The sequence below is a fragment of the Pseudophryne corroboree genome, chromosome 7 (assembly GCF_028390025.1).
Source record: "Pseudophryne corroboree isolate aPseCor3 chromosome 7, aPseCor3.hap2, whole genome shotgun sequence".
Taxonomy (NCBI): Eukaryota; Metazoa; Chordata; class Amphibia; order Anura; family Myobatrachidae; genus Pseudophryne; species Pseudophryne corroboree.
Window position 1 is genome coordinate 71,413,303 of NC_086450.1, and position 14,278 is coordinate 71,427,580.

General features: G+C 47.6%; 1 protein-coding gene across 3 annotated transcripts in view; it reads left to right on the forward strand.

Annotated features, from left to right (window-relative positions):
- Window positions 1-11,629, forward strand: part of SLC19A1 (solute carrier family 19 member 1) — a 35,520-nt gene extending 23,891 nt beyond the window's left edge. For all 3 annotated transcript variants that reach the window (XM_063933285.1, XM_063933283.1, XM_063933284.1), the window contains exons 4-6: window positions 1,839-2,031; window positions 3,109-3,250; window positions 10,648-11,629. In XM_063933285.1, coding sequence (XP_063789355.1) covers window positions 1,839-2,031; window positions 3,109-3,250; window positions 10,648-10,830 — 518 coding nt within the window. In that variant the 3' untranslated portion in view covers window positions 10,831-11,629. The remainder of the gene's footprint in view (window positions 1-1,838; window positions 2,032-3,108; window positions 3,251-10,647) is intronic.
- The last annotated feature ends 2,649 nt before the right edge of the window (window positions 11,630-14,278 follow it).

Below are 14,278 nucleotides of genomic sequence, written 5' to 3' on the forward strand. Positions count from 1 at the left end.
CACCGTGCGTACACACTGTGCAGTGGACGATGGCAAAATGTACCGAATGCAGCATGTCATCGTACAAGATATCTTCTGATTGACCGTGCTGCACGGACAACCAGAAGGTATTGTAAATGACCTGCAGGAGAGCGCACAATTGCGGGTATACAGTGTGCGATCCACACAGTATGTCACCCCAGTTTGCCTAGAAACGACATATTGTGCTAATATTGTGAAGTGTGTTCCCCGCCTTAGTCGCCTGACCTCACACTGTTAATGACTGTCTGCCATTGTTGTTGCACTTTGACGTCTGCTTTTAAATTGCTACTGTTATTAATAGTGGCCCTCATTCCCAGTTGTTCGCTCATTGCCGAGTTTCGCTATATTGCGATTAGTCGCTTACTGCGCATGCGCAATGTTCGCAGTGCGTCTGCGCCAAGTAAATTTGCTAAAAAGTTAGGTATTTTACTTACAGCATAACGAGGATTTTTCATCGTTCTGGTGATCGGAGTGTGATTGACAGGAAGTGGGTGTTTCTAGGCGGAAACTGGCCGTTTTGTGGGTGTGTGCGGAAAAACGCTGCAGTTTCTGGGAAAAACGCGGGAGTGGCTGGAGAAACGGGGGAGTGTCTGAGCGAACGCTGGGTGTGTTTGTGACGTCAAACCAGGAACGAAACTGACTGAACTGATCGCAATGGCTGAGTAAGTCTCGAGCTACTCAGAAACTGCTAAGAAATTTCTATTCGCAATTATGCGAATCTTTCGTTCGCAATTCTGCAAAGCTAAGATTCACTCCCAGTAGGCGACGGCTTAGCGTGTGCAAAGCTGCTAAAAGCAGCTAGCGAGCGAACAACTCGGAATGAGGGCCAGTAGTCCCAAATCGAGAACATTTTTCCCTCCAGTAATGTTATGGCATTTAAACCAGGGGAGTATGTGGAGCTGACCTCAAACTAATATCGTTATAATTTTATCGGTCTTTCCACCCAAAAGAAGAAAGGCCCCATTTCTCCCCTTCCTCTTGGAGCCAAAAGGTACCATTGGGGGTAAAAGGGAATCTTCAGGTACCCCTGTGCCGATGCTACAGGGGGTCCCCTTGAACCCCTGAACCAAAAGGCCCCTTAGGGGGCAAGGATCTTCAGGCTTCCCTCTGCTCAAGGCTCGGGGTCGCTCCATCCTCCCCAGAGTTGGCCGAAGCTTCCCCCTGGGAAACGGTTTCTTCAGCTATCCCCAGAAGTTAGAGACTCTCAGGAAACTTGGGGAAAGGGCGGACCATAACTGTCTACAGCCAAACCCCACAAAAACATGACTGACACACAAAAAACACAAAAAGGTGTAGTGAAAGTGCAAAAAATGTGCACAAAAGTACAATAAATAAATAGGCCTCAACCTTTCAGCTGGGAATATAAAAAATATTATCCTTGCCCTGGCCAGAAGGCTAGAGCAATGGAAGAATACTGCTTCCTGAAGAAGTGCATAGGCGGTATCAGGGGCACATGGCGCCTCAGGCTTCAGAAAGCCGGTCTCTTTACCAGAGGACCAGGTGATGGTCCGTTGCCATCACCTGGTCCGTTGCCTGTTGGGGGCACATTTAAGCCCCACAGCATACATATGCATCTACACCTGGTCTTAGCCAAAAGGTCGATATTAATCTGCCTAACGTTTGGTCAATTATTTCTGCTATGTACTGTAGATTCCGAAGCCTGTAGTAACCCATTCCTGCATAAGTACATAGACAGTGATACCTCTGAAAGGAGGGCTATCCAGTCAATGGTGGATATCGTGCTGATAAAGTGCCAGGTGACCAGGATTATTTACTAAACCTCCATGTTAGTGACTTGCTTTCTGTTTGCCCTCCAGGAGCCCTGACCTCATTTGCTGCTGGTTACGTGAAGATCCGCTGGAGTCTGTGGTCGGAACTGGTGATTGGTTTAGTCACTGCTCTGCAGGCTGGGCTCCTCCTCCTCATGAACACGACCACAAATATCTGGGTGTGTTATGTGGCTTATGTCCTTTTCCGCAGTTCTTACCAGTTCCTGGTCCCCATCGCCATGTAAGTATACCGGGGGGTTTCACACAACTGAAAACTGTTACAGCTAGTTCAGCCATTCACTGTAGGGCTGTATAACTCACAGGAGCCAGCTAGCTAACGTGCTGGGGGGAAAAAACTCTGCTGGTCCCTAACTTTGGGAATCCTTTCCATGGAAGTATTAAGTATTAATATACAGCCCCTCGTAGAACGTAAGAGTCTTCGAACTCGTAATGGTACGTTATTTGAGTTTTATAGTATTAGAGATTTAACCATATCTGACAATGCTTTCCGATGATAAAAGGAAACTTCATTTTTTGTTGGAATATTCAATGTACAATCCAAATATTTGACCTATTCTACCAGCAGAAGCCTGACATCAGATAGTCTGGACTAGTGAGGCCAGGGATTGAAAAATTGGGTTTAAGACTTTAAAAATAAAATCGTCAGTGATTTCCCCCCTCCCCTGGACCCGCCCAGCCCACCCAAATACTCACCATCCTAGGCAGGAGGGTGGGAGGGTTCACTGGCTGCAGGCTGTGGACAGTGATGTGCGGTCCGGGCGGCTGGCGGCAGACTGCGCAGCGTGACCTCTGACACCATGTCACACTGCACAGCCAGGGGCAGGGGGAGCCGGAAGGAGGGAGAGGGGCAGCGTCTGAGTCTGCTGAAGACGTTACACGCTCCCCGGCACTAAAAAAAAACAATGGCCTGGCTAATCCCGAAATCCCCGGGATTGGACACCATAATCTGGACTCCAGACCCCAGTAAAGAATCCCCTTGGGACTAGGTTGTACTGTGTGTATTTCATTTCAAAGCACGTTTATAGTATGAAGAGGAAATATCATGTAACTATGGGCTCTATTTACTTAGCCTTGGATGGAGATGAAGTGGACGGAGATAAAGTCTCAGCCAATCAGCTCCTAACTGCCATGTCACATCCTGGGTTTTTTAAATGATAGTTAGGACCTGATTGGCTGTTGCTTTATCTCCGTCCACTTTACCTCCATCCAAGGCTTAGTAAATAGACCCCTATATTATCTGATTGGCATCATCATGTCGGAGACTCCTTGTGCACTAACTTATTTTTATCTACTTAAGTTTCCAGATTGCAAGCTCTTTATCCAAGGAACTTTGTGCACTAGTGTTCGGAGTTAACACTTTCTTTGCCACAGTCCTGAAAACAATTATTACGGTTATTATCGCTGACAAGAGAGGCTTGGCTCTGTCTGTACACCCACAGGTAACAGAAGTGTGAATGTGCAGCAGCGACAGAAATGTGTAACCTGGTGGAGAAACATTAATAGGTTTGATCGGTTTACATGAGGTTCATCTGTGTCAAAGGGCATATGTTATGTGTGTCTGAGTATGTAGTGCTCTGGTGAGTTTGTGTGTTGTAAATCGGTGACAAATCAGTGTCACTGTGTGTGTGTGACAGGAGCAAGCCGCTAATGTTGTCCACCACGTCTCCTCCGGTTTGTATTCTTTATTTCTCTGACGTCCTAGTGGATGCTGGGAACTCCGTAAGGACCATGGGGAATAGCGGCTCCGCAGGAGACTGGGCACAAAAGTAAAGCTTTAGGACTACCTGGTGTGCACTGGCTCCTCCCCCTATGACCCTCCTCCAAGCCTCAGTTAGATTTTTGTGCCCGAACGAGAAGGGTGCACACTAGGGGCTCTCCTGAGCTGCTTAGTGAAAAGTTTAGTTTTAGGTTTTTTATTTTCAGTGAGACCTGCTGGCAACAGGCTCACTGCATCGAGGGACTAAGGGGAGAAGAAGCGAACTCACCTGCGTGCAGAGTGGATTGGGCTTCTTAGGCTACTGGACACCATTAGCTCCAGAGGGATCGAACACAGGCCCAGCCATGGAGTCCGGTCCCAGAGCCGCGCCGCCGGCCCCCATACAGAGCCAGAAGCAAGAAGAGGTCCGGAAAATCGGCGGCAGAAGACATCCTGTCTTCACCAAGGTAGCGCACAGCACTGCAGCTGTGCGCCATTGCTCCTCAGCACACTTCACACTTCGGTCACTGAGGGTGCAGGGCGCTAGGGGGGGGCGCCCTGAGCAGCAATAAAAACACCTTGGCTGGCGAAAATACATCACATATAGCCCCCAGGGCTATATGGATGAATTTTAACCCCTGCCAGATTACACTGAAAAACGGGAGAAAAGGCCGCCGAGAAGGGGGCGGAGCCTATCTCCTCAGCACACTGGCGCCATTTTCCCTCACAGCTCCGTTGGAGGGAAGCTCCCTGGCTCTCCCCTGCAGTCACTACACTACAGAAAGGGTTAAAAAAGAGAGGGGGGCACTAATTAGGCGCAGTATAAACAATACAGCAGCTATAAGGGGAAAAACACTTATATAAAGTTATCCCTGTATATATATAGCGCTCTGGTGTGTGCTGGCAAACTCTCCCTCTGTCTCCCCAAAGGGCTAGTGGGGTCCTGTCCTCTATCAGAGCATTCCCTGTGTGTGTGCTGTGTGTCGGTACGTTTGTGTCGACATGTATGAGGAGGAAAATGATGTGGAGGCAGAGCAAATTGCCTGTAATAGGGATGTCACCCCCTAGGGGGTCGACACCTGAGTGGATGAACTGTTGGAAGGAATTACATGACAGTGTCAGCTCTTTACAAAAGACAGTGATTGACATGAGACAGCCGGCTACTCAGCTTGTGCCTGTCCAGACGTCTCATAGGCCGTCAGGGGCTCTAAAGCGCCCATTACCTCAGATGGCAAATACAGACGCCGACACGGATACTGACTCCAGTGTCGACGGTGAAGAGACAAATATGACTTCCAGTAGGGCCACACGTTACATGATTGAGGCAATGAAAAATGTTTTACACATTTCTGATAATACGAGTACCACCAATAGGGGTATTATGTTCGGTGAGGAAAAACTACCTGTAGTTTTCCTGAATCTGAGAAATTAAATGAGGTGTGTGATGAAGCGTGGGTTTCCCCCGATAAAAAAACAGATAATTTCTAAACCGTTATTGGCATTATATCCTTTCCCGCCAGAGGTTAGTGTGCGTTGGGAAACACCCCCTAGGGTGGATAAAGCGCTCACACGCTTGTCAAAACAGGGGCTCTACCCTCTCCTGAGATGGCCGCCCTTAAGGATCCTGCTGATAGAAAGCAGGAGGGTATCCTAAAATGTATTTACACAACATACTGGTGTTATACTGCGACCAGCAATCGCCTCAGCCTGGATGTGCAGTGCTGGGTTGGCGTGGTCGGATTCCCTGACTGAAAATATTGATACCCTAGATAGGGACAGTATATTATTGCCTATAGAGCATTTAAAAGATGCATTTCTATATATGTGTGATGCACAGCGGGATATTTGTCGACTGGCATCAAGAGTAAGTGCGCTGTCCATTTCTGCCAGAAGAGGGTTATGGACACGACAGTGGTCAGGTGATGCGGATTCCAAATGGCATATGGAAGTATTGCCTTATAAAGGGGAGGAGTTATTTGGGGTCGGTCTTTCAGACCTGGTGGCCACGGCAACAGCTGGGAAATCCACGTTTTTACCCCAGGTCGCCTCTCAACATAAGAAGACGCCGTATTATCAGGCGCAGTCCTTTCGTTCCCATAAGGGCAAGTGGGCAAAAGGTTCCTCATTTCTGCCCCGTGACAGAGGGAGAGGAAAAAGGCTGCAGAAATCAGCCAGTTCCCAGGAACAGAAGCCCTCTCCCGCCTCTGCCAAGCCCTCAGCATGACGCTGGGGCTTTACAAGCAGACAGGGGGGCAGTTTTGGAAGCCATTCACAAGCTGTATTCCCAGCAGGTGATAATCAAGGTACCCCTCCTGCAACAGGGAAAGGGGTATTATTCCACACTGTTGTGGTACCGAAGCCGGACGGCTCGGTGAGACCGATTTTAAATCTAAAATCTTTGAACACTTACATACAGAGGTTCAAATTCAAGAGAAGGGGACTACATGGTGTCTCTGGACATCAAGGATGCTTACCTTCATGTCCCAATTTACCCTTCTCACCAAGGGTACCTCAGGTTTGTGGTACAGAACTGTCACTATCAGTTTCAGACGCTGCCGTTGGATGGTCCACGGCACCCCGGGTCTTTACCAAGGTAATGGCCGAAATGATGATACTCCTTCGAAGGAAGGGAGTTTTAGTTATCCCTTACTTGGACGATCTCCTGATAAGGGTAAGATCCATGGAACAGTTGGAGGTCGGTGTAGCACTATCTCAGGTAGTGTTGCGACAGCACGGTTGGATTCTCAATATTCCAAAAACGCAGCTGGTTCCGACGACTCGTTTTCTGTTCCTAGGGATGATTCTGGACACAGTCCAGAAAAAGGTGTTTCTCCCGGAGGAGAAAGCCAGGGAGTTATCCGAGCTAGTCAGGAACCTCCTAAAACCGAGCCAAGTCTCAGTGCATCAATGCACAAGGGTTCTGGGAAAAATGGTGGCTTCCTACGAAGCAAGCCCATTCGGCAGATTCCACGCAAGAACTTTCCAGTGGGACCTGCTGGACAAATGGTCGGGGTTGCATCTTCAGATGCATCAGCGGATAACCCGGTCACCAAGGACAAGGGTGTCCCTCCTGTGGTGGTTGCAGAGTGCTCATCTTCTAGAGGGCCGCAGATTCGGCATTCAGGACTGGGTCCTGGTGACCACGGATGCCAGCCTGCGAGGCTGGGGAGCAGTCACACAGGGAAGAAATTTCCAGGGCTTATGGTCAAGCCTGGAGACATCACTTCACATAAATATCCTGGTGCTAAGAGCCATTTACAATGCTCTAAGCTTAGCAAGACCCCTGCTTCAAGGTCAGCCGGGTTGACCCAGTCGGACAACATCACGGCAGTCACCCACGTAAACAGACAGGGTGGCACAAGAAGCAGTCAATGGCAGAAGCTGCAAGGATTCTTCGCTGGGCGGAAAATCATGTGATAGCACTGTCAGCAGTATTCATTCCGGGAGTGGACAACTGGGAAGCAGACTTCCTCAGCAGACACGACCTCCACCCGGGAGAATGGGGACTTCACCCAGAAGTCTTCCACATGATTATAAACCGTTGGGTAAAACCAAAGGTGGACATGATGGCGTCCCGCCTCAACAAAAAACTCGACAGGTATTGCGCCAGGTCAAGGGACCCTCAGGCAATAGCTGTAGACGCTCTGGTAACACCGTGGGTGTACCAGTCAGTGTATGTTTTCCCTCCTCTGCCTCTCATACCCAAGGTACTGAGAATTATAAGATGGAGAGGAGTAAGCACTATATTCGTGGCCCCGGATTGGCCAAGAAGGACTTGGTACCCGGAACTTCAAGAGAGGCTCACGGAGGATCCGTGGCCTCTACCTCTAAGAAGGGACCTGCTCCAGCAAGGACCCTGTCTGTTCCAAGACTTACCGCGGCTGCGTTTGACGGCATGGCGGTTGAACGCCGGATCCTGAAGGAAAAAGGCATTCCGGATGAAGTCATCCCTATCCTGATCAAAGCCAGGAAGGATGTAACCGCAAAACATTATCACCGCATTTGGCGAAAATATGTTGCGTGGTGCGAGGCCAGTAAGGCCCGACGGAGGAATTTCAACTGGGTCGATTCCTACATTTCCTGCAAACAGGAGTGTCTATGGGCCTGAAATTGGGGTCCATTAAGGTTAAAATTTCGGCCATGTCAATTTTCTTCCAGAAAGAACTAGCTTCAGTCCCTGAAGTGCAGACGTTTGTAAAAGGGGTACTGCATATACAGCCTCCTTTTGTGCCTCCAGTGGCACCTTGGGATCTCAATGTAGTTTTTGGGTTCCAAAAGTCACATTGGTTTGAACCACTTAAAGATGTTGGCCCTGGCCTGGGCCAGGCGCGTGTCAGAATGGGCGGCTTTATTCTGTAAAAGTCCTTATCTGATTTTCCATACGGACAGGGCGGAATTGAGGACTCGTCCTCGGTTTCTCCCTAAGGTGGTTTCAGCGTTTCACCTGAACCAACCTATTGTGGTGCCTGCGGCTACTAGGGACTTGGAGGACTCCAAGTTGCTAGACGTTGTCAGGGCCCTGAAAATATATGTTTCCAGGACGGCTGGAGTCAGAAAATCTGACTCTCTGTTTATCCTGTATGCACCCAACAAGCTGGGTGCTCCTGCTTCTAAGCAGACTATTGCTCGTTGGATTTGTAGTACAATTCAGCTTGCACATTCTGTGGCAGGCCTGCCACAGCCAAAATCTGTAAAAGCCCATTCCACACGGAAAGTGGGCTCATCTTGGGCGGCTGCCCGAGGGGTCTCTGCTTTACAACTTTGCCGAGCAGCTACTTGGTCAGGGGCAAACACGTTTTGCTAAATTCTACAAATTTGATACCCTGGCTGAGGAGGACCTGGAGTTCTCTCATTCGGTGCTGCAGAGTCATCCGCACTCTCCCGCCCGTTTGGGAGCTTTGGTATAATCCCCATGGTCCTTACGGAGTTCCCAGCATCCACTAGGACGTCAGAGAAAATAAGAATTTACTTACCGATAATTCTATTTCTCGTAGTCCGTAGTGGATGCTGGGCGCCCATCCCAAGTGCGGATTGTCTGCAATACTTGTACATAGTTATTGTTAACTAAATCGGGTTATTGTTGTAGTGAGCCATCTTTTCTAGAGGCTCCTCTGTTATCATACTGTTAACTGGGTTTAGATCACAAGTTATACGGTGTGATTGGTGTGGCTGGTATGAGTCTTACCCGGGATTCAAAATCCTTCCTTATTGTGTACGCTCGTCCGGGCACAGTATCCTAACTGAGGCTTGGAGGAGGGTCATAGGGGGAGGAGCCAGTGCACACCAGGTAGTCCTAAAGCTTTACTTTTGTGCCCAGTCTCCTGCGGAGCCGCTATTCCCCATGGTCCTTACGGAGTTCCCAGCATCCACTACGGACTACGAGAAATAGAATTATCGGTAAGTAAATTTCTTATTTTAATGTGTAACAGCTGTGATTCCAAACCACCCCACAGTCCAGAATACTTTGGGCAAAATACATTTTCACAATTACAACTTAGGGCCTTATTCAGGTTTGTTAGCAAGTGGGCAAAACCATGCTGCACTGTAGGTGGGGCAAATGTAACATGTGCAGAGGCAGTTAGATTTGGGTGGGGTGTGTTCAAACTGAAATCTAAATTGCAGTGTAAAAATAAAGCAGCCAGTATTTACCCTGCACAGAAACTATATAACCCACCCAAATCTAACTCTCTCTGCACATGTTATATCTGCCTCCCCTGCAGTGCATGACATGACCGAACGCGGGATCCCGACACCGGGATTTTACCCTTCTCCTGCCCCCTACCCTAACCCTTGGGGGGTGGCAGCTACGGTTAACCACCCCCTAGTACCTAACCCTAAACCCCCCTAGTGCCAGACTATAACCCCCACCTCGAGCCCTAACCCCAATACTCTCCTTCGGTGTTCCAACGCTGGTGTTCCGAGGTGTGTCGGGATTCTGGCATCTGTCACATGACCACTGGCATACAGACTGCCAAAATGCTGCATCTAGGGTGGCCAATTCCGGGATCAGCGGGATCCTGGGATTAAGGCCAAAAATTGGCCGAGATTCAATCCCGGGATTGGAAGCTCCAATCCCGGGGATTGCGGGATCAGACGGCCCTTTGTGTTTCTTACTGCGCAGCGTGACGTGAAGTCAGAGGTCGCGCTGCGCAGTCAGCCGCCCGTGACCTGCCATAGAACCCAAAGGAGAGACGCCCGCTGCTGAGCCCGGGCGGACAGACAGCCAAAAAAAAACAATTCCGGGAATCCCGGGATTGACCATTTTTCAATCCAGATACCCAGGATTGAAAAAAATGGCCAGGGATTGGCTTCCCTAGCCGCATCCCATTGCATGTAAGGGTGTAAGATGGAGTTGTGAGCAATGGCCCTCATTCCGAGTTGTTCGCTCGCTAGCAGATTTTGGCAGCATTGCACACGCTAAGACGCCGCCCTCTGGGAGTGTAGCTTAGTTTAGCAGAATTGCGAACGAAAGATTAGCAGAATTACGAATAGAAATTTCTTAGCAGTTTCTGAGTAGCTCCAGATTTACTCCTACACTGCGATCAGTTCAGTCAGTTTCGTTCCTGGTTTGACGTCACAAACACGCCCTGCGTTCGGCCAGACACTCCTCCGTTTCTTCAGACACTCCCGCGTTTTTCCCTGAAACGCCTGCGTTTTTCTGCACACTCCCAGAAAACGGCCAGTTTCCGCCAAGATACACCCACTTCCTGTCAATCACACTCCGATCAGCAGAACGATGAAAAAACTTTGTTACGCCGTGAGTAAAATACCAAACTTTTTTGCTAATTTACTTGGTGCAGGCCCACTGCGAACATTGTGCATGCGCAGTTTGCGACTAATCGCTCCGTAGTGAAAAAAAATAACGAGCGAACAACTCTGAATGACCCCCAATGTTGTGTTATTTTGACATTGCATTGTACTAAGCAGTGATTGCAGTGATTAGCATTAGGATACAGGGGGGGGGGGGGGGTGTATAACCTTCTGATGAGAGCTACTGAAAATTCGCTTTTTGCAACAAATGAGCCTCTTTAGAAGGTCAGATCCATCTCCCCCATAGCTACAGCATGATCAGTATTGTGACCACTATACACGGTGAAGCGCTCTCCCTATTCTGACTCTTCACTTTTATGTTTTCTTTAGTTTTATGTCTATTTTGCCTACTTTACGGTCCTGGCTGTGGCGTACCTTATTGCTGCTGCCGTGGTGATCATCAAGTACAAGAAATCAGAGCGTATTGAAGCGAATGGCAAGACCCAGCCGGAAGCACCCACCGAGCAGAAGGCGGTGACGGATAAAAGTGCCGGCGTGGAATCTCATGCATAAAGCCAGTCCGTCTCCAAACACGAGATGACAGTATTCCAGTATTAGCACAAACTCAGGTCAGCCTGTGATGAAAGCAGACGCTGTCGTTAGGACAATATCTTTAGGAATAGTGAGACCAAGTTGTGCTAGTGCCAAGGTACATATTGTACATGCTACAAGATCCTGCCTCTCTGTATAAGTTAAGAGTAGGTACACGTGGCTGCTTTGGGTCATTCCCATCTAGAACCGTTAGCACTGGTTGGCAGACTGAAAACGGATGATCGAGTCCACTGCAGAAGAATCTCAGGGATTGGGCTTTGCCAAAGGACAGGAGTTCTTGATCTTGGATGCTAAGTAATTACTCAAGTAAGTTTATATGCCTTAGGACACATTCTCACTGCACCAGCCGTGCCAGGAGGTAAATCTTTGGATGACTATTCGATCACAACAGTTTGAGAAGAGTCACCAAACTGGAACTCTGACTATAAGAGACGCTGTTTCGGATGTCTACTAATTTACAGTAGTATACTGTAGTCACTGGAAGACCAGCACACTTGAAACTGTGAAATGACCGACCAGAGATAATTTATTGTCTGGTTCATTATTTAATGAAAACCGTTTTAAAGGACAGTGATCAGCTAAATTTGATGGGCTCCCTCTATGGGAATGAAAGTGCACTTATAATTTTTATTACTCTAGCTGTACAATGAAGTATGTGGTTAATTTTACAAACACGGTTTTTTTCCCTGCAAAGTGTGCTGTGTGCACTTTTCTCATATCTGCTGTACCTTTGGACCAAAATAAATACAGAGATACAGACTGTGAGCTTGAATTCATGCGGCTTTTTCCTTCCCTCTTCTTTTTTTTTTTTAAATCTTTTTATTGCGTTTTTTTTTTTTCACGTCTTAGAAAAATGAAAAATATCAGGCAAGTATATAAGAACCTAAAGAACAAAAGACATATTAGGGATGGTCCAGCTCATACCGCAAAGAAATGCATGTATCAATGTAAGGAGCTACCATGGTATATAAAGGCGGGTAGTACAATCGGACTAGACCATGGTATGGCACCAAGTTAGTGCCCGAAGGGCTTGCAATATATAAAAGTGTCAGAGTATCCATTTCTTGGGATCAAAGGAGGTGTTCATGTGAGTATCCTACCATCCAGATCAAGGAAGAGTCAGTATGGGCGCTCCATAAAATTACATACAGATGGGTCCACGGTTATCTTGGCTAGACTTGGCCCAGTCTCAATTAATCCTATTATAGGTCAAGGTAAACATGGACCCATCTGTATGTCCAAGAAAGATAATAGTGAACGTATACATACTTGCCATAACTCAGTAACAATCAACAATAAGCCTGAAAAGGGGGGGGGGGGGGTAGGAAAACACAGGAGGGAGGGAGGGGCATAGGAAAGAAATAATACAATCCGATTCTAGTTAGCACAGTGGGTGTTAAAGTACAGAAATATCGATCAGCGATGCATGTAGTGAGTATGGCCCTCATTCCGAGTTGATCGCTAGCTGGCTACTTTTAGCAGCCATGCAAACGCATAGTCGCCGCCCACGGGGGAGTGTATTTTCGCTTTGCAAGAGTGCAAACGCCTGTGCAGCCGAGCGGTACAAAAACATTTTGTGCAAAACAAGACGAGCCCTGAAGGGACTTATTCTGTGCGATGATTGCAGCGACGAAGGTCCCGGAATTGACGTCAGATACCCGCCCTGCAAACGCCTGGACATGCCTGCGTTTTTTCAAACACACCCAGAAAACGGTCAGTTGACACCCATAGACTCCCAGTTCCTGTCAATCTCCTGGTGATCGGCTGTGCGAATGGAATCGTTGCTAGAAGCAGTGCAAAACAACTGTTCTTTGCACCCGTATGCCATGTGTGCACATTGCTGCCCATACGCATGCGTAGTTTTGCCGTTTTTTTTAAATGATCGATACGCAGCGGACAACGGCAGCTACCGATCAACTCAGAATGAGAGCCTATATTCGATAATGTAACACCCGAGAGAGTCTCAGTCTGCAAAACAATAGTATCAAAGCCTGCCTCCGACTATAAGGAGGTCAAGTGGTTTCTCTAAGTAGAATCCAAGTTGTGGTTTCAAATACTTGCAAAATTTGGGTTTGCATTGTAGGGCATAAAGAGTCAATATATATTCCCCATCGTTTATAAAATCGAGTAGCTCCCTTTTCAACATCTGGGAAAGAAGCTCGTCTGTCAAAATAAAGGAATTTAAGTTGAACTGTAGATAGAAAGTCGTTGAACTGTAGATAGAAAATGGGGGGTTTTGTGGATCCATTGGGTCAGAATGGCCTTTCTTGCGGCCGTTATAATTATATTAAGTAGTGGTAAAAAGGTTTTAGAGTGAGGGCCAAAATCCCAGTTACTGAAATGTAGCAGAGGAGGGCCAGAGGGTCTGGCTGAAGACGTACAGTGAAAAGATTATTAATAAACATTACCACTTTATTCCAGAAATGCCTTATTTTGGTATCCGTTCAGATGGTCGACCATGTTATGGTCGACAGTCATTAGGTCGACCACTATTGGTCGACATTGACATGGTCGACACATGAAAGGTCGACACATGAAAAGGTCGACATGAGTTTTTTTACTTTTTTTTCTTTTGGGGAACTTTTCCATACTTTACGATCCACGTGGACTACGATTGGAACGGTAATCTGTGCCGAGCGAAGCGGTAGCAGAGCGAAGGCACCATGCCCGAAGCATGGCGAGCCATGCGAGGGGACGCGGTGCACTAATTGGGGTTCCCAGTCACATTACGCAAAAAACGACACCCAAAAAGGTAAAAAAAACTCATGTCGACCTTTTCACGTGTCGACCATTTTCATGTGTCGTCCATGTCGACCATGTCAATGTCGACCAATAGTGGTCGACCTAATGACTGTCGACCATTCATACCGGAACCCCTTATTTTGGGGCATTCAAAAATTTTTTGATAAAAAGTGGCCATCAGAGAGCAACACTTAGGGCAATGAGCAGTCTCCTCTACAACCATAAGTGATCTTTGGTGTTGTGAAATATAAGCCCTATTGAGTGCACGATAGTGTACTTCCTGCAATGGTGCAGTACGTAAATGGCTCATGGAAGTGTCGTAACAGCACCTCCATAGTAGGGAAATGGGGAATATCCTTCACCCAGCTATCATGGACAACCTTCCAGACAGCGGTGATATCAGTCTTAGTAAACAAAGTAGCCAGTAATTTAGTATGGTAAGAATGTGAACTTAAATAATCGATGAGAGAAACTGAAGGATCAGTAACAAGTGTAGGGGGGGACATGGTAGGCAAGCTTTGTACATAGTGGCGTAATTGAAGATTCAAGTGCCTGACAAAGACATGTACATGTAAGTTGTCTTTGAGGGATTGGTATGTACATACAACCCCTCCCGGATCAAAAACATCCTTTACCAGTAGAATACCTCATACTTGCCTACATTGTA